Genomic DNA, 27,661 nt, shown 5'->3' with positions numbered 1-27,661 from the left:
GGAAATCATCAAGAGAGTTTTCTATGTTTGATAGTCCAGTTTTTTTCTGCCCAATCTCTAATTAATTTCCAGCTATTTGGGATTTTTTTAGATAATTTATTGTTACTGATTTCTTATTCAATTCCATTCAAGTCAAAGAACCTTCATAGTGTTTTCCACAGTGTCTATATGGTGCACTAGGGTTTCAGTTTCTCCACATCCTTGCCAAAACTTGTTATTTTGTCTGTGTGTGTGTGTGTTGTTTTTAGTTTTTTAAATAATGGCCATTTTAATGGGTAGAGGTGCTATCTCATTGTGGTATTGATTTGTATTTCCCTGATAATTTGTAATGCTTAGTGTCTTTTCATACGCTGTTGGCCATATGCTGTTTATTTAAGTCGTTAGTCCATTTTTTAGTCTGGATATATGTTTTTTGTTAGTGAGCTGGAGTTCTTTATATATTCGGGATATTAACCCTTTATCTGATACATGGTTTGCATCGATTTTCTCTCATTCCATAAATTGCCTTTTCACTTTGTTGTTTGTTCCCCTTGCTGCACAGAAGTTTTTAAGTTTAATGTAGTCTCATTTGTCTATTTTTGCTTTTGTTGCTTGTGCTTTTCGTGTTATATCCAAGAAATTATTGCCTATTCCAATGTCATGAAGCTTCTCCCTTATGTTTCCTTCTAGGAGTTTTATAGTTTCAGGCCTGGGGTTTAGCAATTTTAATATTTGCAAATAATCAACCTTTGGCTTTTTAATTTTCTTTGGAGTTTCATTTATATTTCATTGATACTTTTTCCTCTTTATTCTTTTCTATTTTGCTTTTCCTTTTCATTTCCTAGCATCTTAAGGTGGGAGCTGGAGTTGTTTTTTTAAATTAAAACTTTTCTGGTGTATTCATTTAAAGCTATAAGTTTCCCTTTAAGAACTGCCTTAGCTGCTGTGTTTATTGCTAGAATTGCCATAATAATGCACCACAGACTGGGTGGCTTAAACGACAGAGATTGATTTTCTCTCAATTCTGGAGGCTAGAAGTTAAAGATCAATGTTGGTTTCTTCTGAGGCCCTTCTTTGGCTTGTAGCTGGCTGTCTTCTCCCTGTTTACATGGGCTTCCCTCTGGACCTGTCTGTGTTCAAATTTCCTCTTATAAGGACACCAGTTATATTGGATTAGGGCCCACCCTAATAATGCCATTTTAACCTAATTACCTCTTTGAAGACCTGTCTAAAAATACAATCACATTCTAAGGCACTGGAGGTTATGAATTCACATATGAATTTCATAGGGGACACAATACACCTGTAATAGATCTATATCACAAATTTGGTTAGTTGTCATATGTTTCGATATGTTGTGTTTATTAGAATCATTCAGTTAAAAGTATTTCTAAATGTCCCATGGAATTTTTTCTTTCATCCGTATCTCCTTTAGACCAGCGTTGCTTTACTGATTCCTACTTTAATTCCATCTTGGGCAAAGAACATACTCTTTTTAAGTTTCAGTCCTTTGAAATTGGTGACTTGTTTTATATGCCTTGGAATTTCATTTTCCTTGATTAATATTCTTTGTGCCCCTTTTACACTTGCAGGGTTTAGCATTCTATAAATGTCAATTTGATCAATACTGCCTGATAGTATTTTTTAAACCTTCTGTTTTTCTTCTTTACTGTTAGTTTGCTTTTTCATTTACTGAGAGGTGTGTTTTTCTTTTCCACTCTGTCATTTTTTTCCTTCATGTATTTTTTCCAGTCTATGACTTGACTTTTTATTTTCTTGCCAGTATCTTTTGCGGAACAGAAGTCTTTTAATCCTAACAGAATCCACCTTATCAATATTTTTCTTTCATTGGTTGTATTTTTGGTGTTATATCTGAAGAGACACTGCCAAGTCCCTGGTCACCTAAATTTTCTCCCATGTTATTTTCTAGGAGTTTTATAGTTTCAGATTTTACCTTTAGCTCTGCTATCCATTTTTTAAAAAATCAATCAATTAATTAATTAATTAATGGCTGTGTTGGGTCTTCGTTGCAGTGTGCAGGCTTCTTATGGTGGTGGCTTCTCTTGTTCTGGAGCACAGGCTCTAGGCATACAGGCTTCAGTAGTTGTGGCACGCAGGATCAGTAGTTGTGGCTTGCGGGCTCTAGAGCGCAGACTCAGTAGTTGTGGCGCACAGGCTTAATTGCTCCGCAGCATGTGGGATCTTCCTAGACCAGGGCTCAAACCCATGTCTCCTGCATTGGCAGGAGGATTCTTAACCACTGCTCCACGAGGGAAGTCCCTACTATCCATTTTGAGTTAATTTTTGTGGAAGGTATAAGGTCTGTGTATGTGGATGTTCAATTGTTCCAGTACTGCCATTTATTGAAAAGATAGTCCTTTCTCCATTAAATTTTCCTTGCTCAGTTGACTTTATTTATGTGAGTCTATTTCTGTGCTCTCTATTCTGTTCCATTGATCCATTTATCTATTTTTTAAATTTATTTTTTGCCAATACCACACTTTCTTAATTCCTGTAGCTTTATAGTAAGTTGCAAAATCTGGTCACGTCAGTCTTCTGACTTTGTTGTTCTTCAGTATTGTGTTGGCTCTTCTGGGCCCTTGCCTTTCTGTATAAACTTTAGAACCAGCTTGTTGATATCTTCAAAGTAACTTGCTGGGATTTTAATGGATTGAATGTATAGATCAAGTTGGGAAGAACTGACATCTTAACAATATCAGGTCTCCCTATCCATAATATGGACTATCCATTTTATTAGATCTTTGATTTTTTTTCAGCAGAGTTTTGTAGTTTTCCTCATATAGATCTTATATGAAAAATTTAAAAAGATTTATACCTAAGTATTTCATTTTTCTGGTTGCTAATGTTGTTGATTTCAAAATCCATCTGTTCATGGCTGGTATAGGAAAGCAGCTGATTTTTACCTTGTATCCTGCAGCTTTGATATATCACTTGCTCTAGAAATTTCTTGTTGATTCTTTGGGATTTTCTGCATAGACAGTCAGGTCATCTGCAGACAAAGACAATTTTATTTCTTCCTTCCCAATCAGTATACCTTTTATTTCCCTTTCTTATCGTCTTACATTAGCTTGGAATTCCAGCATGGTGTTGAATAGGAGTGGTGAAAGGTGACATTCTTGCCTTGTTTTTGATCTTAGTGGATAGCATCTAGTTTCTCAGCATTAAATACGATGTTAGTTGTAGATTTTGCACTTTTTATTATATAGCCACAATTATTTGCAGAGAGTATCAGCACAGCCCATTTTTAGCCTAATCCTAACAAAATTAATACTGATTCTTTAATGTCATCTAATATCTTATCAGTGTTCCTATAACAAGGTCCACACATTGTATTTGACTGCTGTGTCACTTAAGTCTTCCTTTTATTCCATAAGACCTCCCTCTTTTTATGCTATTAACTTGTTGAAACCTTCATATTTTTTAAAAATTGCAAATTATGTCAGTTCACCCTCAGTACTTCAGCATCATTTCTAATTGTGACTTGTTTTTCTCTATATCCAGAATATCATGATCCTACCTAACAATATTCACAATAATTATCTAACATCATCTAATACCCAGTTCATTTGAATTGGCCTTCATAGTCCCCAAAATGTTCTTCAGTTCATTTGTGCAGACTAGTCAGTCAAGGCTAATAGATGACATCTGAAGAATGGTTTATCTCTTAAGTGGATTTGCATTAAGGACAATCTCTCCTCTTAAAAATTTTGTCATGGGGGCTTCCCTGGTGGTGCAGTGGTTGAGAGTCCGCCTGCCGATGCAGGGGACACGGGTTCGTGCCCCGGTCTGGGAAGATCCCACATGCCGTGGAGCGGCTGGGCCTGTGGGCCATGGCCACTGAGCCTGCACGTCCGGAGCCTGTGCTCCACAACGGGAGAGGCCACAACAGTGAGAGGCCCACATACCGCAAAAAAAAAAAAAAAAATTTGTCATGAAATTGACTTGTTGAAGACCTAAGGTATTTTATGACTGCCCATTCTTAAATTTCAAGTCACATTTCAAATCTTAGGTATATATGTGAAGGGGAAGGTGCAGCCAGGTTATGGCTTCTACCGTGCTTCAAGTCTCCCTGTCCCCCAAATCTACATTCTGTCCTGAGCTGTAGTGGTCTTTCTGTTTTGAATTTCCTAGGCCTTGTCCTTTGGCCTCAGGGCTGATGTGGATGGGGAGCTTCTATTTTCACTATGATAGGTCACTTTATTTCTCAATGTGAATGCTCATCTCTGGGCACTATGAGGCCCTTTCCTCTTAATAGAGTCCACACAGTGACTTAATAGAGTCTCATCCAGCTGCTGGGGCTGTGGACTTCATTTCCCAACTGGAGATTGGGACTAAACCTGCTGCTGGCCCAGCTCTGGGAGCCTTACTTACAGGACACTGGTTAAGAATGGATGGCTCTGATGCCCTCTGCAACCTGCCTTCCTTACCTCCTTCTTGCCTATGCTGAACTTGGAGGCTGGATAGAAGGGTACTTCTCCCAAGCACCCCTCACTTCTCTTCTCTTTCCCCAGCTCTGCCTCTGCAACTTGACTCTTGTCTAGGAAGAGCACTCAGCAGACCAAGAATATGGCCCCAGGGCTCCTGACAACCAGGGATGAGGTGAGTCCTGAAATTTCTTCCTAGCTCTTGCAGGATGGACCCATTGCCTTTTCTTGTCTTGGAGCTGCCTTGTTGGTACCTAGCCCTGATCTTGGAGGTGTGGTTCATCTTACCTGGAGCCTTTTCTCAGACTCCTCTGCTCCATTCATGACCTATGCATTCATCAAGTAGTAAAGTGTTATCAACACAGTTAAAACACAATCATGCTTATGTGCCCAGTGACTCCCAAGGCCTAAAAAAGTGAAGGAAGGCTTTCAAGGAAGAAGCTGCCTGAGCTGCCCCTGACAGATTTGGCAAGTTGAAGAGCTGAGGGAATGCATTCTTGTGGGAATGTGGCTGGAAGCCTAGCACGTCTCAGAGAGCAGGTGACCTGCAGACTGTCCCTCATCATATGGGAAGCTTGGAGCAGTCAGTGGCCTTTCGTCACATCATTTTTCTCTGTTTAGAGGTGAGGATGCTGATCTGCTGTCTGCTGGTGATTCGTGGGTAGATTTAGTTTGCTGACCCCATGCTTTATATTTGGGTTTTCCACGCTTAAAAACTGGAAGATTACACCTAAGTCCTGAGTCCACACTCTTGGTGTGTATGACAAGTAGCTGGAGCCAAATGGCATCTCCATGGTGTAGTCACACCCCCTTGTGCCCCTTAACCCCATGGCTGAGGTGCCTGATTCATTCATTACTTGCCTTGCCCCTGAAGGCTTTGCTTTCATCCCCTCTGAGCCTGGATGGAAGTAGTTCAGCCAGAATCCTGAAAGCCAGGCTGAGGAGTGTGGACTTGAACCTGGAACAAGTTCGGTTTTGAAGGATTCTGAGAAGGAATTTGCCATAAATGGTAATCGAATGAATGTATGTCCTGAAGGGAAGATTTTCTAATCCCTGAGACTAGGCATATTGTGAACATGACGTAATCAAACGGAGTTAACATTTACTGACCACCTAAACAGATGCCAGGTGGGATGCTTATGCTGATTATATCAATTACCAAAAATAGTGTCAGTTGGGCTAATTAAGTTTTGCTTTGCCTGTCCTAAAAATATGACAAGTGTAGAATTTTTTTGTAAGATCTGAACTTGATCTTAATACTGAGCTCATATAGTGGATATTTGTCTGTTACTGTATCAGTTAAAAATGATTGGTTTTGATGTTATCAGATATTGTTGAGGGCTGTATGTCCCTCAGTTGTCAAATCTTTTATACCTTTGAGAGAAAATGTTTTATGTAGTGCATGCAATTCAGAATGTTCCCGGGGTGGGGGTGGGGGGCTTTTCTTTTGTGTGTTTCACTTTACCATTTCTGATGTTAATAGAGAAGCATTCTTGGCCAAAATGGAACATTACTTTTCCTGTCCCTATTCTGCCACTTCCTGTGGGATCCTTAGCACACCCTGAACCTTATCCTATCTGTGATCAACATTTCTCAGTATACATTTTTTCTTTTATTCATTCATGAAAAATTGATTCCAGGGCATGAGCATCTGAGTAGGTTTGTTTTTTAAGATGAAGTTTCCGTACCTGCAAATGTAAGACACTTATAACATAGCTGTTTCATAAATGGACCCAATCTTAACTTACTTTGAAAGTACAAAAGAACAAAGGGGTTTGTTTGTTTTTACGTTTGTTATTTGAGGCATAGAAATTATATATTTTAGGGTTCTTTAAATTGCATTTTCAGGTACTTTGTTATGTGTCAGTTCTGAATTATATAGAAATTTCTGACCTATATATACATCATGACATTTAGGCATTTTTTCCTAAGGGCTTTTACCTGAGAGGAGAAATTGGAATATGCATTAGAGTTGTGACATAGAAGGGGGTTGTACCTAGAGGCTATTAACTAGTAGGAAATTAGCACTCTTTTATTTAATCTCAAAAAATTTTTTTGAATGTCTGCTGTGTGCAGGAGCCTTTGATGGTTTACAGTGTTACCTGTAGCACAGCCTCCATTCTTATAAGACTTCCAGCTTTTTTAGGGGTTTACCAGTCACTGGAATTAAATATTTTGAAAAGTTTTCATTGACATATAATTCATTTCCAATAAAATTTGCCCTTTTAAAGAGTACAATTCAGTAGATTTTAATATATTCACAAAGTTGTGCAACATTCACCACTATCTAATTCCATAATGTTTTCAGACCCACCCCCACCCCAAAGAAACCCTGCACGCATTAGGAGTCACTCCCCATTCTCCCCTCCCCCAGCTCTTTACAACCACTAATCTATTTTTATAGATTTGGTTGTTCTGGATGTTTCAAATAATTGGACTCATATAATATGTGGTCTTTTGTGTCTGTTTTCTTTCACTTAGCGTAATATTTTCAAGATTCATCCACATTGTAGCCCAAATCAGTAATATTTCATTCTGCTTTAAGGTTGAATAGTATTCCATTGTATGGCTATGAGACATTTTGTTTATTCATTTATCTATTGATAGACATTTCAATTATTCCTATCACTTGAATTTAATTAATATTTTTGGTCTGTGTGCATCTGATTTTAATGATAAAATTGTAGTGTATTAAAACTAGTGACTACCCCACTGTCATACCTTTAAAGTGAAGAAACCACAAACATTCATATTGAAATCAATGACTCTACAGGTTAAAAATATTCACAGATTTTCACTATTCCATCCCACTGTTTCTCAGTCATTGGAAATTTAACCTGTTCTCAATGTTTGAGAACCTATTTCTGTAGGAAATTTTGTTCATGAAATGAATTTTGGACTTACCACAAAATATGGCCAAGTGAAGAGACATGAGTGTTTTAAATCATATGAGCTACAACTCTATAGTAGAGTATCTGTGTTCTTTTGTCTGCTTTCAAAACCATCCACAAGATGCTCTAACACCTGTGCTCTCTCTTCTACCACTAGCTTACCTTTCCCTCCTGCCAGATGTTTTACCCTACCTATATCATAGGCTTTCTCCCTCTCCTGCTCATGGCATCTGTGTTCCCTTCCTCCCTACATGCCTCATCTTGATTCTTAGCCCTCTGCTTTTTCCTCAACTATTCTGAATCTTACTCATCTTTTAAATTTTAATTTTTTTGATATATAGTTTACATACCATAATTCACCCTGTGGATGAAATTATCAGACAAGGACTTTAAATTCTCTACATTAACTATGCCCAATGAGGAAAGGAAAACATAGCACTCGCTATCAGCTATCAGATAAAATCAACTTCAAGACAGAGGGAAAGAAGACCATTTCGGAATGATAAAGGAGTCACTTCATCAGGAGGACATAAGAGTTATGTGTGTATATAACTGTTCAAAATAACAAAGCTTCAAAATAATTGTCAGAATTAAAGGGAGAAAAAGGCCCCCTTTTGAGTAATTGATAGAACAACTAGGTAAAAAATTAGTAAAGACATAGATGATCTGAAGAAAACTAGCAACTGTGTTATCCTGGTTGATAATTATAGAACACTGCACCCTACAACTGTAGAATACACATTCTTTTCAAGTACATTTGGTATGCTCACCAAGACAGACTACATGAGGGGTCTATAAAGGAAGTCTTAATAAATTTAAAAAGATTTAAAGAATACAAAGTATATTCTATGACTCAAGAGAATTGTATTAGAAGTCAACAATAATATAAATTTAAAATATTGGAAATTAAACAACACACTGTTTACTAATCCTTACATCAAAGAAGAAATTGTAAGAGAAATTAGAACAGAGTGATGATGGAAATACAACATATCAAAGCTTGTGGGAGGCTAACCTGGGTAGTTCTCCCTTGCCAGACCTCTAGCAGTGCCCTCCACCACTTCTGGGGCTAGGGTCTCTGTGCTAGCCCCACCCCTGACATCCAACTTGGAGACCCATGCAGTGTCCCCAGAGGGACTGAGAGGAAGACAGAGTATTGCTGATTGGGCCCCCATATTCTCTCTCTCACTTGACTTTCTGTTCCTTGTTGGGGAAGCTCATGGTCTGTGATTTGCTGATGAGGTTACAAGGATTAGCAGTTGGAAAGTGACTGGAATGAACACCCCAGAGCCATCACCTGCTTGCTTTCTTAGACTGGGATAGAGGCAGCTACATGTGGCCACAGTGCTAGCTCGCCAATCGGCTGATGAGCCACTCTGGACTTTATCTGAATTACTTTGGTATCAGGCACATTGCGCCCAAAAGCAAGATCTCCTTTGCCTAATCAGAAAGAACTTCAGGACAGAAACATCATAGGCTCTGCCTTCAGTGGACTAATGTTGAATAGGAGAAAATTCATGTATACAACCTAAATCAAAACAGGCAATTCTGCAATAAAGATGGAGATAAACCATCTTATTTTGTGAGAGAAGAAATCTCAGATAATGGTTCCTTCTTGGTACTGGGGATGGTCTTGAGGCATGGTCCTTGGGAGCCTGGTTTGGGGAAAGCTTGTAACATTGGCTCAGGTTAGATTCCTTCAAGACCCTCCCTGAGGAATTCTCTTGTATTTCTAGCAAGTGACCATGCCTCCCCAAATTCTTCAGGAACAAGAACCAAGGGATTTGATGAGTGTAGGAGCAACGTCAGTCTAAACTCAGACTTTCCTACACGGAGAGTGATACTTCAGGAAGAAGAACCCACAATTGTGTCATTTATGGCAGAGGCTTCAGATTCAATTATGAACTCGGGCAACATCAGAAAATTCATTTTGTTGAGAAACCCTATGTGTGTGATAATGGAAGTAAATGCTTCATTGAAAGCTCAAAACTTACTATCAGAGGATTCATACTGGAGAGAAACATTACAAGTATACTGAATATTTGAAAAGCTTCAGTCAAAATTCTAATCTTCAGCATTAGAGATTTCACACTGGAGAGAAACCCTATGGATGTAACAGTGTAGGAAAAGAAAGGATTTAAATCCATCTCAAATCTCTTTCAGCACCAGAGCATCCATTTGGGAGAGAAACTTAAAAATCTGTTAAGTGTGAGATAGATAGCCTTTAGTTAGAACTCATACCTTGTTCCACATAGGCAAACTTACAAACTCATAGGGAGAAGCCCTATGAGTGTAAGGTGTGTGGGAAATCCTTTATCTATAGCTTATATCTAACCCAACACCAAAGAATCTACTTCAGAGAGAAGCCCTACAGATGTAATAAATGTGGGAGGGGCTTCTGTTTGAACTCACAACTTGGCCAGCACCAAAGAAGTTACAGCATGGGAAAAAAGCCATACAAATGTAGTACTATAGGGAGTGCTTCAGCCAGAGCTTCTACCATCATTACCACCACAGAATCCCCACTGGTGAGAAACTCTATGGATGTGATAAGTGTGGGAAAGCCTTTTGTCAAATTGCAAATCTTATTCAGCATCAGGAAGTTTATACTGGAGAGAAACTCTCTGTATTACACTGCTAGGGCTGCCATAAAAGAGTATCACACACTAGGTGACCTAAACAACAGAAATTTTATTTTATCACAGTTCTGGGGGCTGGAAAATGTAAGATCCAGGTGCAGCCAATTCAGTTCCTGGTGAGGATTATTCCTGGCTTGTAGGTGGCTGGCTTCTTGCTGTGTGTTCATATGGCAGAGACAGAGTTCTGGTATCTCTTCCTTTTATGAGGCACCATTCCTATTGGATCAGGGCCCCACCCTTATGACCTCACTTAGTCTCAATACTTCCTTAGAGGCCCCATCTCTAAATACAACCAAATTGGGATTAAGGCTTCAACACAATTTTGTGGGACACCATTCACTCTATGGCATTCCACACCCGGCCCTTCAAAATTCATGTCCTTCTGACATGAACATACAGTATTTCATCTTAACAGCCCCCCAGATCTTAACTCATACCAGTATCAACTTTAAAGCCCAAAGTCTCATCTAAATATCTAAATCAGATACAGGTGAGACATGAGTAAAGGTACCATTTCCCTAAGGTAAAATTCCTCTCCAGTTGTGAACCTGTGAAACCAGGCAAGTTATGTACTTGCAAAATAAAATGATGGACAGGAGTAGGATACACATTCCCATTCTAAAAGGGAGAAATCAGAAGGAAGATAGGGTGAAGGATTGTAAATAAGTCCAAACCTAGCAAGGTAAATTGTATTAGATCCTAAGGCTGGAGAATAACCCTCTGGTTTGATGTTCTACTCTCCAGGCCCACTGGATTGGCAGTACCCCTTTGGCCCAGAGGGGTGACCCTGCCTCTGTGGCTTTCTGAGAGGGCCCTGCTGTAAGCAAGGAGTGGCAGCCTTGCCCCCTGGGCCTGTGGTGGGATTAGCAGCCCTGACAACTTACGAATAGCCTCTCTTTCCTTGAAGGATAAGGCAGATTCACACTCTTCCTGTTTCATCCCATTTTCTGTGCCTACTTTAGTGCCAGCTGCAGTGTTTTTGTGGGTATACGTCCATCTCTTCCTGGCTTCTGCTGAGATGGCTGATTAAATTCATGGTTCACACCCATACTAATTACCTTATCAAATTGTTCAGACATGCCCTCAGTGTTCTCCTCAGAACAAGTTTTCTCTCTCTTTTTTTTACAATGTAGATAAGTTAAGAATTTTCCAATCTTCAGTATGGGTTCATTTTTACTTAACAATTCCTTCTTCACTTCATCTCTCTTCTTTTACATTTTACCATAAGTAGTCAGGAGGAACCAAGCCACTCCTTTAACACTGCTTTGAAATCTCGGTTAAATATCCAGTCTCATTACTCACAAGTTCAACCTTCCACAGAACACTAGAACACCGTTCACTCGAGTTCTTTGCCACTTTATAGCAAGGATCACCTTTCCTCCAGTTTCCAGTAACCTGTTCCTCATTTCCATCTGAGACATCACCAAATGTCCTTTAACATCTATATTTCTGCCGTCATTTTTTTCATGATTATTTATGTATTCTCTGAGAAGGTGGAACTTTTCTTTTCAGCTCTTCTCTTTCTGAGCCCTCATAAAAATCACCTTTAATGTCTGTATTTCTACCAACAGTCCCTTCATGTCAAGCTCAGATTTTTCTAGCATGCACCACAAAATTCTTCCAATCTCTACCCATCATACAGTTTCAAAGCCATGTCCACAATTTTAGGAATTTGTTACGGCAGCACCCCACTGTCAGCACCAAAATCTGTATTAGTCTGCTAGGGCTGCCATAACAAAATACCATCGACTGGTGACTTAAACAACAGAAATTTATTTCTCACAGTTTTCAAAGCTAGGAAGTTAAAATTAGGGTACCGGCTGATTTGGTTCCTGGTGAGGGCTCTCTTCCTGGCTTTCATACTGCTGCCTTCTTGCTGTGTGCTCACACAGCAGCATCAGAAAGAGAGTAAGCTCTGGTCTCTTCTTATAAAGTACCAACCCTATCAGGGCCCTACCTTTCTGACCTCATTTAACCTTATCCCTTGCATGCCATATCTCCACATATAGACACATTGAGAATAAAGGGTCAACATGAATTTTGAGAGGACACAGTTTAGTCCATAGCACCCCACAAATGTTATGAGTGTGGAAAAACCTTTAGTCAAAATTCACAAGCATCAGAGAGTACACAAGTAAAAATTCACAGGGGTGGAGAGAACCCTTAAATACAGTGAATGTGAAACTCTGGATTTGTTCAGTGTCAAGAAGACTGATAGAGGGAGAAAGGCCATAGATACAAGTGACATGTAGGAAGCTTCAATGTGCTAAGCCCATATGGAGCCTGACTCCACATCAGAGTGTTGACACCAGGAAGTGTAAGGAACATGAGGAAGATTCTGATGATATTCAGTGTATGTAAGATCATGAGAGCCCTGTGAATAATCTCTTTCCAATTTGTTGAAAGTATTAGTCTGGGCCATCTACTAGGATGTGGAAAGTGCCCTTGGAAACACATCTCCTCAAAAGTGACTTTAAAATTTTTTGTTGATGTGAAATTCACATAACATAAAGTTAGCCGTTTTTTTTTGTTTTGTTTGTTTTTGTTTTTGTTTGCGTTATGCAGGCCTCTCACTGTTGTGGCCTCTCCCGTTGCGGAGCAGAGGCTCCGGACGTGCAGGCCAACGGCCATGGCTCACGGGCCCAGCCGCTCCACGGCATGTGGGATCTTCCTGGACCGGGGCACGAACCCGTGTCCCCTGCATCAGCAGGTGGACTCTCAACCACTGCACCACCAGGGAAGCCCAGTTAGCCATTTTAATATGTACAATTCAGTGGCATTTAGTACATTCACAGTGTTGTGCAACCATCACCTCTATCTAGTTCCAGCATTTTTATCATTAAGCAATCACTCCCTATTTGCTCCTCTTCCCAGATACTGACAACCACTAACCCTCTTGTGTCTCTGTGGTTTTAACTGTTGTGGATATTTCATATAAATGGAATCATACAATTTAAAAAAAAACTTTGTGATATGAAAAATGACAGAGTAAGGGAAATCCATGATCGTACCTGCTCAAAAGCAACTAATGGGCTGCCAGAAACTGTCAGAATTAACTTTTATACAACTTTGGAATCTAGTCAAAACTGGAAGATTTGGTGAAGAAAGAAGCTCCTTAGTTTGTGGCAGGAGAGTACTGTGGCATTTTAAACTGCCTGCCTACCAAGTATCCATGAGGAAGCCCCAGCACAAAAACTTTAAATCAACTATCTTAAATATGCATAAAGAGCTAAAGAAAACCATGGACATGGAACGAAAGGAACTAGGTCAACAAATATGTCAACAATGTTTGAACCAATAGAGATTATCAATAAAGAGAAATTATAGAAGGGAACCATATAGGAATCTTGGAGCTGCAAAGTACAATAACTGAAGGGAAAAATTCATTAAAGGGGTTCAACAGCATATTTAAACAGGTAAAATTAAATCTGTACACTTGGAAATATTTCAACTGAGGTTACCCATTGTGAGGAACAGAAAGAAAAGATTAGCTTGAAAAACCTGTGTGACACCATCAGGTTTACTTACATACACATAATGGGAATTGCAGAAGGAAAGGGGAGAGAGAAAATTTCAAGAAATAATATCCAGAAACTTCCCAAATTTGATAAAAGAACAAATCTATATATCCCTGACACTCAACAGACTCCAAATAGGATAAACTCAAAAAGATCCACACCAAATTGTCAAAACCCAAAGACAGAATTTTGAAAGCAGCAAGTGAGAAGTTGTTTGTTACCTACAAGGGACCCTCAGATAGATTAACAGCCAATTTCTCACCAGAAACCATGGAGGCCACCAGTCAGAGACATAACACACTTTAAGTCTTGGAAGAAAAACTGTCAACTAAGAATTCTATATCTGGCAAATTATTCTTGAAGAATGAGGGAGAAATTAAGATGTTACCAGATAAAATCTGAGAGAGCTCATTAACAGTAGACCTGCTCTACAAAAACCCCAAAACCAAACCAAACCAAACCAAAACATTCAAGCTGATTTGAAAAGGACACTAGATAGTAACTCTAAACCATAAGAAAGAAAAGTGAACACTAGTACAGAGGCTTGTATAAAAGCCAGTATTATTGTGCTTTTTGTTTGGTTTATAACTTCTGCTTTTTCTGTATGATTTCAGGCAAACACAAAAAATATACATCTATGTTAATGGGCATACACTGTATAAAGATGTAATCTTGGACAATTACAAAATAAGGGGAGAGGGATGGAAAAGTATAGGAGCAGAGTGTTTGTATACTATTGAAACTAAGTTAGTAGATTTTTACAAGCTTAACATGTTAACATGGTAACCACTAAGAAAATACTTAAAAATATACAGAAAATGAAAGAAATGATAAAAGTGAAAAAAATACAAGAAAAAAATCAATAAATATTTTAAAAGGCAGTAATGGAGGAACTGGGGAACAAAAGATATACACAGAAAACAAAAGGCTAAATGGCAAAAGTAAATCCTTCCTTTTCAGTAATCACATTAAATATAAATTGAATAAACTCTCCAATCAAGAGGCCTAGGTTAGCAGTTTGGATTTAAAAAAAAACCCAAGATCTATACATATACTGCCTACAAGAGACTCACTTTAGATAATATGGACATAAAGAGGTTGAAAGTAAAAGGATGGAAAAATATATTTCATACAAATAGTAATCAAAAGAGAGTTGGGATGGCTGTATCATGAGACAAAACAGATTTTAAATTAGGAAAAGATAATAAAATGAAGAAAGACATATTTATAAAAGGTTCACTACAGAAATAATGTATAGCAATTATAAATATAAACATAATGTAGCAATATAGTCCAAAAATATATGGAGTAAAAATGGACAGAATTGAGAGAAAAATAGGTCTGCAATAATGGTTGGTGACTTCAATACTCAGCTTTCTATACTGCATAGGGAAGCCAGACAGGAGATCAACAAGGAAATATAGAACTTGAACTACACTGTAAATCAGTTTCACCTAACATATGTACAGAACACACCACCCAACAACAGCAAAATATATATTCCACTCAAGCTCACGTGGAATGTTCTCCAGGATAGACCATATGTTAGGCCACAGGTAAGTCTTAAGTTTGAAATGATTGAAATCTTACAAAGTAACTTGTCTGTTCACAATGGAATGAAACTAGAAATGAATAACAGAACTTTGGAAAATTCACAAATATGTGGAAACTAAGTAGGACACTCTTAAACAACTAATGTGTCAAGAAGAAAAATCACAAAGTAGAAAATACTTTGGGAGACAAATGGAAATGAAAACATGACATACCAAAACTTATGGAATATGGTGAAAACAGTGCTTAGAGGGAAATTTATAGCTGTAAATGCATGTATTAAGGGAAAACTCAAATTAATAACCTAACTGTATAACCTATGTAACTAGAAAAAGAAGCACCAACTAAACTCAGGCTAGCAGAAGGCAGGAAATAATAAAAGAGCAAAGACAAAATAGAGAATAGAAATATGATAGAGAAATCAACAAAACCTAAAGTTGGTTCCTTAAAAAGATTAACAAAATTGACAAACCTTTATCTAAATTGACTAACCAAAAAAGACTCAAGTTACTCAAATCAGAAATGAAATTGGAAACTTTATTATCAATTTTTTAAAAATATAGAGGATTATAAGGGAATACTATTAACAGCTGTATGCCAACAAATTTGCTACCCAAGGTGAAATGGACAAATTTTGAGACATGCACAGTTTATCTCAACTGACTCAGGAAAGAATAGAAATTATGGATAGATCTATAACTAGTGAGGATATTGGAGCAGTCATTTAAAAAACCTCCCAATAGAGAAAAGCTCACAATGAGATGGCTTCACTTGTTAATTCTACTAAATAGATAAAGAAGAGTTAACACAAATCTTTCTCAAACTATTCCAAAATACTGGAGAGGACACTTTCTGTCTCATTCTGTGACACATTGCTCTGACTACAGAGGTCTCAGACAAAGACACTACAAGAAAAGAAAACTACAGGCTAATATCCCTTATGAATATAGGGGCAAAAATCCTCACCAAAATGCTGTAACTCATGACCAAGTGAGATTTACAATGATGTTTCAAAATATTAAAATCCTGTAATATACTTCATTCAGAGAATGAAGGATAAAAACTGCATGATCATTTCAATTGATGACGAAAAAGCACTTGACAAAATTCAGTACCCTTTCATGGTAAAAACATTCAGTAAACTAGGAATAGATGAAAACTTCTTCAACGTGATAAAGGCCTTATATGAAAAATCCACACTAATGTTCTTTATGGTGAAAGACTGAAAGCTTTTCCCTGAAAAACAGTACAAGATGAGGATGTCAGCTTTTGCCACTTCTGTTCAACATAGTACTGGCAGTTCTAGCCAGAATAATTAGGCAGAAAAAGAAACGGCATCCACATTCAAACAGAAGTAAAATTATTTCTTTCCTCCAGACATTATCTCAAATCTATACAACCCTAGAATCCACAAAAAAATTGTTAGAGCTAAAAATGAATTCAGCGAAGTTTCAGGACACAAAATCAACACACAAAAGTCAGTTGTATTTATGTACGTTTTCAAAGAACTATTCAAACAGCAAATATTTTTTAAAATCCCACTTACAATAGCATCAAAAATAATAAAATATTCAGTAATAAACCAAGCAGGCAAAAGCCTTGTTCACTGAAAAGTGCAAAACATTGCTGAAATTAAAGGAGACCTAAATAAATGGAAAGACTTCCCATGCTATGGATTGGAAGACAATATTGCTAAGATGACAGTAATATCCAAAGTGATCTATGGATTCAATACAGTCCCTATCAAAGTACCATTCATGTTTTACATAAATAGAAAAACCTATCCTAAAATTCATTTGGAATCTCATAGGACCCTGAATAGTCAAAACAATCTTGTAAAAGGAAAAGAAAGTTGGAGGACTCACTCTGCTTGATTTCAATACTTAGCTCCAAGCTACAAACAGCGGCAAAACAGTGTTATACTGCCATAAGTATAAACATATAGATCAGTGGAATAGAACTGAGAGCCCAGAAGAATATTCCTCTTACGTATGATCAATTGATTTTTGACAAGGATGCCAAAACTATTCAATTGAAAAAGAACGGTCTATACAAGTGGTGCTTGGACAACTGGATATCCAGAACTAAAAGAACACACTTGAGAAAAATGAAAAATTAGAAAGCCTCTGCAAAGAAATAGAAGATGTAATGAATAAGCATATGGAAATTTCAGAACTGAGAAATATGTACCTGAAAGAAAAAGTTCAGAAGATGGGCTTAAGAGCAGATTGGAGGTAACAGAGAAATTATTGGACTATAAGATGGAATAATAGAAATTACCCAATCTGTGCAACAGGAAGAAAATATACTGGGAAAAAGACGAACAGAGTCTCAAGAATTGTGAGAGTATAACAAAATATCTAACATTTGTGTTACTGCAGTTCTGGAAGAAGAAGCAAAGAAGGGCAGGGTTGAAAAAGTATTAGAATAATTAATTGCTGAAAAGTTCCTAAATTTGGCAAGAGATGTAAACCTACAGATTCAAAAAGCTGAGTGTATCCCAAACATGATAAGCCCACTGAAATCCACACCAGGATACATTATAATGAAACTCCTGAACACTAAAAATGAAGAAAACATCTTGAAATCAGCTAAAAAAAAAAACACATTTCTTACAGAGGAAGAAAACTATTAGAATGGTAGTGAATTTCTCATCAGAAATGAGAGGCTAGATGGAAAGTGGTGTGATGTTTTTCAGGCACTGAAGTAAAAGAATTGTAAACGCCAAATCCTGTATGAAATGAAAATATTTTTCACAAATGAAGAGGAATCATAAAAAAGAGATACATCATGCAGACATTAATCAAAGGAAAGCAAGAGTGGCTATATTAATATCAGGTAAATAGACTTCAAAGAAAATTACCAGATACAGAGGGTGATAAATTGGTCAGTTCATCAGCAAGACAGGATCCTTAATGTGTATGCATCAAATAACTGAGCTTCAAAAGATGTGAAGAGAAAACTGAAAGGAGAAATAGACAAATCAACAATTAGAGACTTCAACACCCTTCTCTCAATGTTATATAGAATAATTAGACCCCAAATCAGTAGGAGCTCAACAACGCCATCAACCAACAGACTCTAATCAACATTTACAGAACGTTCCACCTAACAATAGCAAAATGCATATTCTTACAGTCAGCCCTCCATATCCATGGATTCCACATCTGCAGATTCAACCAACTGCAGATCAAAAATTAAAAAAAAATTTTTTTCCAAAAGTTCCAAAAAGCAAAATTTGAATTTGCTGTGTGCCAGCAACTATTTACATAGCATTTACATTATATTTACAACTATTTACATGGCATTACATTGTATTAGGCATTATAAGTAATCTAGAGATGACTTAAAGTATACAGGAGGATGTATGAGGTTATATACAAATACCGTGCTATTTAATATACAGGACTTGAGCATCTGTGGATTTTGGTATCTGAAGGGGGGTTCTGGAACCAGTCCTCTGTGGATACTGAGGGATGACTGTATGAAGATAGATATATTCTGGGCCACAAAACAACACATGAAACAAAAAAATTTGTTTACCTTAATGAATTAAAAAAATTTAAATCATGCAAAGTATGTTGTCTGACCACAATGGACTCAAACTTGACATCAATAAGAGAAAGTTAACAGAAAAATCTCTAAGCACTTAGAAAATAACACACTGCTAAATAATCTGGGCATCAAAAATGACATCTCAAGGGAAATAAAAAAACCTGCATGAAAGTGAATGAAAAGGAAACTATGAGATATCGAAGTATGTGGGATGCAGTTAAAGCAGTCTTGAGAGAAAAACCTGTAGCACTAAATGTATATGTTAGAAAACAGGAAGTCTCAAGTCAATAATCTAGGCTTCTGCCTCAAGAACCTAGAAAAATAAGAGCAAAGTAAACTCAGAAGAACAAAATGGAAGGAAATAATAGTGATAAAGGCAAAAATCAATGAAATTGAAAATAAAAAGAATAGAGAAAATCAGTGAAATAAAGAGCCGATTCTTTGAAAACAATAAAATTGACTAAACTTTAGCAAGACTAAGAAAAAAAGGGCAGACACAAATTACCAGTATCAGGAATGAAACAAGGGGTATTACTACGTACTCTGTAGCCATCAACAGAATATCCACACATAAATTTGACAACTTAGATGAAACGGGACTGGTTTCCTTGAAAAACAAACTGTTGTACTTTAACTTGACCAATATGGAGTAGATAATTTGAACAGGGCTATAACTATTAGGAAAATCCAATTTATAATTTAAAAACTCCACAAAAGAAATTTATAGGCCCAGGTGATTTTACTGTGGAATTCTGCCAAATTTTTAAAGGAGACTTAAACACCAGTGCTACATGATTTTTGTTTCAGAAAATAGGAGGCAACACTTTCTAATTCACTTTATGGATATTATACTGGTGATAAAACCAGACAAGGATAATAGGAAAAATGAAAACTACAGTTCAACCTCTCTCATGAATATAGACATGAAAATCCTTAAATTATTAGCAGATTGAATTCAACAATATATAAAAATAACTGTACACCATTATCAAGTGTGATTTATTCCAGGGACACAAGACTGGTTTCATATTTGAAACTCAATCAGTGTAATCCCCCATATTAACAGGCTAAAGAAGAAAGACCACATGATTATATTAATATCAGTTTATTCAGTACAAGTATTTGGCAGAATTCAATAACCATTTGTGGGGGAAAAAAACACCTTAGAACAATAGAAACAGGGGAACTCCTCTACTTGATTAGGGACATCTACAAAAACATCTATAAGTAGCATAATTCTTTTTTTTTTAAATATAAAATATACATAACAAAATTTTCACCATTTTAAAATGTCCAGTTCGTTGGCATTAAGTTCATTCACACCATTGTGCAGTCATCACCTTTCTTCATTTCCAAAACTTTTTCATCTTCCTAGACTGAAACTCTATCCATTATATAATAACTCTCCATTCTCCACTCCCCCCCAGCTCCTGGTAACCTCTATTTTACTTTGTCTCTATGAATTTGCCTATTCCAGGTACCTGCTATAAGTGGAATCAAACAATATTTGTCCTTTGTGACTGGCTTATTTCACTTAGCATAATGTTTTCAAGGCTAATCTCTGATGTAGCATGTATCAGAATTTCCTTCGTTTTTAAGGCTGAATAATGTACAGTTTTTTGTATATATGTACTACATTTTCTTATCTATTTATCTGTTGATGGACATTTGGGTTGTTGCCACCTTTGAGCTATTGTGCATAATGCTGTTATGGGCATTGGTGTATGAGTATCTGAGTCCTTGCTTTTGATTCTTTGGGGTATATATACTGAGGATTAAAATTGCTGGATCATATGGTAAATTGTATGTTTAACTTTTTTTTTTTTGTATGTTTAACTTTTTGAGGAGCTGCTGAACTCTTTTCCACAGAAACCATACCATTTTACTTTTTCCACAACAGTGCACAAAGGTTCCAGTTTCTCCACTCCCTCCCAAAACCTGTTTTTTTCTGTTTCTTTGGAAATAGCTATCCTAATGGGTGTGATGTGGTATCTTTGTGGAACAATATTCTTAATGCTTTGAGACATTATGTTTTCCTCCTCATATGAAGAACAAGGAAAGGATGTCTGCTCCCACCACTCTTTTTTTTTTCTACGGTACGCGGGCCTCTCACTGTGTTGGCCTCTCCCGTTGAGGAGCACAGGCTCCGGACGCGCAGGCTCAGCGGCCATGGCTCACGGGCCCAGCCACTCCGTGGCATGTGGGATCTTCCCGGACCGGGGCACGAACCCGTGTCCCCTGCATCGGCAGGCGGACTCTCAACCACAGCGCCACCAGGGAAGCCCCCACCACTCTTATTCACTTTTGTGCTAGAAGTTCTATAGTAAGGCAAGACAGGAAATAAAATACATATAGATTATAAGGAAAGAAATAAATCTGTCCCTATATGCAAATACCATGATTGTCTATATAGGAAATCTTAAGGAATCTAGGAGAAGAAAAACTCCTAGAGCTAATAAGTGAGTTCAGCCATGTTGCAGGATTCAAGATAAGCATACAATTTATTTCTATATCATAGCAATGAACAAAATCTATATCATTTTTAACTGAACTAAAAATATAATACCATTAAAATCACTAAAAAAAAGAAGAATGAAGGAATTTTTAGGAATCAGTTTTTAAACAAAACCTACTTAGGATTTGTATGCTGAAAACCACAACATGCTGATGAAAGACATCAAAGAACATCTCAGTAAATGGAGAGACATCTCATGTTCACAGATTTGAAGAGTCAACATGGTAAAGATGTTATTTCTTCCTAAATTGATATACAGGTTTAATGCAAATCTTGTCAAAATTCCAGCAGGGTTTTTTGGTAGATATAGATGAGATTATTCTAAAATTTATATGGAAAGGCACATGCCCTAGAATAGGTAAAATATCTTTAAAATGAAGAATAAAGGGGGAGGAAACACTCTACCTGATTTCAAGACCTACAGGATATCTACAGTAATCAAAACTGTGATTTTCACAGCATCATAGACATAAAGATCAACAGAATAGAGAACCCCTGAATAGAGCCACCAGCAATGTGGGAGAAGGATTAGTAGTCTTGAACACATGGCAAAAGGGTTCAGGTTGAAAGCAGGATCTATCTCTCTATCTCACCCGCGTGCCCCACGCTAGCCTTATTGCTGCCATGGCTCTGGTTAGTGGCTTAGGTTAAGTTGACTAGTGGGCATGGGTGGCTTCTGGGTGAGCAGGGATGTGTTTGTGTTACAGGCACTAATGGCCTTCAAGGATGTGGCTGTGGCCTTCACCCAGAAGGAGTGGAAGCTACTGAGTCCTGCTCAGAGGACCCTGTATCGGGATGTAATGCTGGAGAACTACAGCCATATGGTGTCGCTGGGTAAGGTTGGCCTGTCTCATGTCTCAGAGTGCCTGTGGGCATCTTAAGATTTTATGGAGCAGCCACCATTCTTCGGGCTTAGAAAGAAACATATTTTCCCTACACCCAGAGAATATCTGGATTCTATAGAGTTGGAAATAGTGAAGTTATGTGTGTGTGTGTTGCTGGAGGGTTATGATGTTGCATTTCCAGGCCTCTTCCAAGGCTGGGCCCTCTTCCAAAGTGATCTTGCTTCAAATGGGTGAATATTTGTATTTATTCAAGCACAGGGGAGAATCATATACTGCCTTTAGATCCAGGATTCCTCCCTCCCCTTAGTCATCTTTTCTCAGCATTCAGAGAAACTTTGTCCCTCTCCACCCACCCTGCCATGCTTCCCTACCCTCTTAGTCATTGCATTCCCCAGCTGAGTCCAAGTTCTGTGATAGCCTCTTAAGTCACTAACCCAAGATCACCTTGTTTTTTTTCCCCTGTGAGTAGGAATCGCCTTTCCTAAACCAAAACTCATCATACAACTGGAGCAAGGGGACGAGCCCTGGAGAGAGGAGAGTGAAAGTCTTCTGGACCTTTGTCCAGGTAAGTAGGAAACACCAGGCATACAAGGAGACAAGGCAGTGAGGCACTTAGCAGGTGAGGAAAGAGGAGCATCTGTGAGCTTCTGGGGAGAAAGCTCTTCTGCAGGCCTCCCTTCTATGCTATCCCACTCAGCCCAGAGAGGGCTTCCCTGGCAACCCCCTCTTTCCTCCCCCATTGAGCCACACTCCGCTCATTTGGTGTCACTTGTCCAGCACTTCTAGGATCTCCCCATTCTTGAACTTTTGTTGGTTGGCCTGACCTTTAACATAGCACTTATCCTCTGAGACTAAGTCATCTACCCTGCTAGATTTCTGTCCAGTAACCTGGTAACGTTTTTGTGCATTGGTGCTAACCCGTAAGTTCCCATTACTTTTTTTCTTCAATGATGGGTTATTTAAGATTACAACAGGGTATGAAGAATTATACGAGTGCCAATCTGCCTTCCCTGCAGCCTAAGAAATAGACCATTATAAGACCAGGTGACAACCCCCTGGTTATGTCCCACTCCTCCCGCCCCTGAGAATCCGACTTCTGCATTAGCATGCCCATGATTTCCTTTAGCTTTTAACCATTCAGCAGGTCTTTCAACCATATAGAGAGTTGTTTTGCATGTCTGTAAACTTCTCTGTACATAGTATCATATTGTATACCTCCTTCTGGAACATGCCTTTTTTCACCAGTTTTATGTGAGATTCATATTAAAATGTGTAGGTTTAGTTTATACTTTTAAAAATGGTTATATATGAGTCCATTATATGAATATTTTAATGCAGATGAATTATCTTGTCCCTTCTTTTGGACATTTGAGTTACCTCCAGTTTTTGGCTATGAAATAATGTTGCTGTATATTCTTGCTACCTCCTTGGAAACACATGCGAGAGTTTCTCTCAAGATGCATACCTAGGGGCACAGTGGCTGGTTCATGGGCATGGGTAGCCTCAACTTGATTAGATTGCCACATTGTGTTCTGAAGCTGTTCAACACCATTTTATACTCCCAGCAGCAGTGATGAGTTCTTGTTCCACATCCTCACATTTTTCACCCATCTGTTAGGTTTGTGGTGAAATCTCATATGGGTTTTGCTTTCCAGTGAGCAAGAGCATCTCTTCCTGTGTTGATTGGCCATTGGTGTTTCCTTTTCTGTGATTTGACTGTTCAGGGTATTTCCCTACTTTTGATTTGGGCCATTTCTGTCCTTGACTTGTAGAAATTCCATACACATTCTGGGAACATTTAGGTCTTTAATCCAAATGGAATTAGTTTTATGTGAATGTTGGGAGGTAAGGATAAATTTCTGCCTTTTTTTCTCATTCTTTTATTTTCAACATTCCTGGCATTTTATTTTTGTTTTGTTATTTATTTATTTATTTGCTTCTAAGTACAACCATATATCTGTACTTGTACTTTACAGCAAACTCAGTGCTTTTTTCTTTTTTAAACAAGAACTATTATATAAACTATAATTATAGTATAATAGAAAAACGTTATTATGGTATAATAGTTAAGGGATAATTATAAGGTATATTATCAAAGTGTAATAAATGACATATATTTAAAGTGTAGAATTTGGTAAGTTCTGACATCTACACAGCCATGAAACCATTGTCATGATCCATATCCTGAGCATAACCTTTCACCCCAAAGTTTCCTTGTGCCTCACTGTAATCTCTATCTCCTGCCTCTCCCAGTCCTCCCCTTCCTCCCATACCCAGGCAACCACTGATCTGCTTTCTGTCATAGATTTGTTTGCATTTTTAGAATTCATATAAATTGAATCATATAGAATACATACTGGATTCTTTCACTTAACAAAATTATTTTGAATTTTATCCATAATGTTGCATGTATCAACAGTTCATTTCTTTTTATTGCTGAGTAGTAATATAGATATCACAATTATTTAGCCACTCACCTGTTAAAAGAAATTTGAGTAGTCTCCAGTTTTGATGAATACAAATAAAGCCTGTATGAACACTCATGAAAAGTCTTTGTGTGAACATACGCTTTTATTTCTTTTGGATAAATACCTGGGACTGGAGTGGCTGGGTTGGATGATACAGGGTATATTTAACTTTATGAAACTCACAAAATGGCTGCACTATTTCACATTTCCACCAGCAGTATATGAGAATTCTGGACGCTCCACATATTTGTCAACGCTTAGGTATTATGATTTCAATTTTAAGCATTTTCGTAGCCATGTAGTGGCATCTTATGTGGTTTTACTTGACATTTTTCTAATGACTAGTGATGTTGAGAACCTTTTCAAGTGCTTATTTGCTATCTGTATATCTTCTTTGGTGAAATGTCTTCTCAAATCTTTGGCCCATTTGAAAAGTTGGTTTCTTATGTTTTTATTATTGAATTTTGCAAGTTTTTCATATATTCTGTATAGAACTCCAGTATCAGATATTTGATTTACAAGTATTTTCTCTGTGGCTTGCTTTTTATTCTCTTAATAGTGTCTTTCAATGAGAATTTCTTAATTTTGGTGAAGTCCAAAGTTTCAATTTTTTCTTTCATGAATTTCACTTTTGGTGACATATTTAAGAAATCTTTCCCAAAATGAAGGCCAAAAAGAGTTTCATATATTTTTTCTTGTAAAAGTTTTATAATTTTTACTTTACATTTAGGTCTGTATCTTGAATAAATTTTTATACTTGGTACCAGGTCTGGATATAAGTACAATTTTTCTTTCTTTCTTTTCTTTTGTATACAAATATCCAATTTTCCAGCACCATTTATTGAAAAGACAACCCTTTCTTTACTGAATTTCCTGTGAACCTTTGTGGTAAATCAGTTGTTTATGGGTCTATGCCCAGACTCTTTTTCTGAAAGAGTCTGGAAAAAGAAAGAAAGGAAAAACTAATTTCCTTTCTTTATCTATCTTGATGTCAATACCACATAGTCTTTTTTATTAATTAATTAATTAATTTGTTTTAATTAATTTTATTTTATTAGTTTTTTTTTTGGCCACATTGGGTCTTCATTGCTGTGTGTGGGCTTTCTCTAGTTGCAGTGCACGGGCTTTCTCTAGTTGCAGCGAGTGGGGGCTACTCTTCATTGTGGTGTGCAGGCTTCTCATTATGGTGGCTTCTCTTGTTGCAGAGCATGGGCTCTAGGGCACGCGGGCTTCAGTAGTTGTGGCTCACGGGCTCTAGAGCACAGGCTCAGTAGTTGTGGTGCACGGGCTTAGTGGCTTCACAGCATGTGGGATCTTCCCAGACCAGGGCTTGAACCCATGTACCCTGCATTGGCAGGCGGATTCTTAACCACTGTGCCACCAGGGAAGCCCTATTTATTTATTTTATTTATTTTTTGGCTGTATTGGGTCTCTGTTGCTGCGTGCGGGCTTTCTCTAGTTGCGACGAGTAGGGGCAGTGTGTGGGCTTCTCTTTGTGGTGGCTTCTCTTGTTGCAGAGCACAGGCTCTAGGCATGCGGGCTTCAGTAGTTGCAACATGTGGGTTCAGTAGTTGTGGCTTGCGGTCTTTAGAGAGTAGGCTCAGTAGTTGTGGTGCACGGGCTTAGTTGCTCTGTGGCATGTGGGATCTTCCTGGACAAGGGCTCACACCCATCTCCCCTGCATTGGCAGGCAGATTCTTAACCACTGTGCCACCAGGGAAGTCCCAATACTATGTAGTCTTGATTACTGAAGCTTTATAATAAGTCTGGAACTTAGTATAAATCCTTTAACATTTTTTCTTTTTTCAAGTTGTGCTAGATTCTTTGCATTTCCACATGAATTTTAGACTCAGCTTGGCAATTTTCACAAAAAAAAGGCCTGCTGGGATTTTGATTGGGACTGAGTTGAATGTACATCAATTTGAGGAGAATTTACATGTAAATAATACTCTGTCATCCAGTATATGAACACAGTCGATCTCTATTTTTATGGGACTTCTTAATTTTTGTCAGCATTGTTTTGTAGTTTTTCATACACAGGTCTTATGCATCTTGTCAGATTTATCCCTTTGTGTTTCATATTTTTGGTGCTATTTAAGGTACTTTAAAATTTCAGTTTTCAGTTGTTTGTTGATAGTATATAGAAATACAATTAATTTATGTATAATGATCTTGTATCTGGTAAATTTTCAAAACTTACTCCTCAGTCCTAGCAGGTTTTGTAGATTGTATAGGATTTTCTAAATAGATGATTAAGTTATTTGTAAGTAAGTATAGTTTACTTCTTTCCATTCTTTACATCTTTAATTTCTTTTTCTTGCCTCATTGCACGGTGAGAAAATCAGTGCAATGATGAATTTAAATGGTGAGAGTAGACATCCTTTCCTTCTTCCTGATCTTATGGGGAATACTGTCCTCCTAAGTGGAAGTTTTATAGCTGCCCTTCAGCAGCTTGACAAACTTCCCTTCTATTCCTTGTTTGATGAGTTTTTATTGGGAATGAATGCTGGATTTTGTCCACTTTTTTTTGGCATCTTTAGAGATGATCATGTGTGTTTTTCTTTTTTAGTCTTTTAATTTGGTAAATTACAGGTTTTTTTTTTCTTCTTAAACCAACCTTGTATTTCTGTAATGCAATGCACTGACCTTATTCAGATTTTACCAGTTTGACCTTCACTTTTGTGTATGTGTATGTTTATTTAGTTCTATGAAATTTTATACATGTACATTCATGTAACTACCACTATATTCAAAGATACAGGACAGTTCCATCATGAGGATCCATTCTGCTACCCTTTTATAGTCACAGCCAACTCCCTCACTCCTCCCCTTCTCCTGGCAACCACTTATCTGTTCTTTGTCTCTATAACTTTGTCACTTCAAGAATGTTATATGGAAGAAGTCATATCATATGTTACCTTTGGGGATTGCTTTTTTTCACTCAGCATAATTTTCTTTTGAGATCCATCCAAATTGTTGCATGTATCAGTATTCCATTCCTTTTATTGCTGAGTAGTAGTCCAATGTATGAATGTACCACAGTTTGTTAAACCATTCATCCGTTGAAGGACATCTGGGTTCTGTATAGTTTTTGGCTATTATGGATAAAGCTGCTATGGACATTTGTGTATAGGTTTTTGTGTGAACGTAAGGTTTTCATTTCTGGCATAAATGCCCAAAAGTGCAAGTTTCTGGCTTATATAAATATATCAATATGTTTAGTTTTGTAATAAAGTGCCATACTCATTTCCAGAA

The 27,661-nt window shown here is 37.5% G+C and overlaps 1 protein-coding gene across 1 annotated transcript in view; it reads left to right on the top strand.

Moving 5' to 3' along the window:
* Nucleotides 1–4,509: 4,509 nt before the first annotated feature.
* The window catches only part of ZNF169 (zinc finger protein 169), a 36,927-nt gene continuing 13,775 nt past the window's right edge, over nt 4,510–27,661 (top strand). Inside the window, exons 1-3 of the mRNA XM_060153222.1 lie at nt 4,510–4,599; nt 21,801–21,927; nt 22,408–22,503. Coding sequence (XP_060009205.1) covers nt 4,567–4,599; nt 21,801–21,927; nt 22,408–22,503 — 256 coding nt within the window. The 5' untranslated portion in view covers nt 4,510–4,566. The remainder of the gene's footprint in view (nt 4,600–21,800; nt 21,928–22,407; nt 22,504–27,661) is intronic.

The sequence above is a fragment of the Lagenorhynchus albirostris genome, chromosome 7, assembly GCF_949774975.1.
Source record: "Lagenorhynchus albirostris chromosome 7, mLagAlb1.1, whole genome shotgun sequence".
Classification (NCBI taxonomy): domain Eukaryota; kingdom Metazoa; phylum Chordata; class Mammalia; order Artiodactyla; family Delphinidae; genus Lagenorhynchus; species Lagenorhynchus albirostris.
Note: the sequence above shows the minus strand (reverse complement) of the source record. Positions and strands in the feature narration are given on the sequence as shown.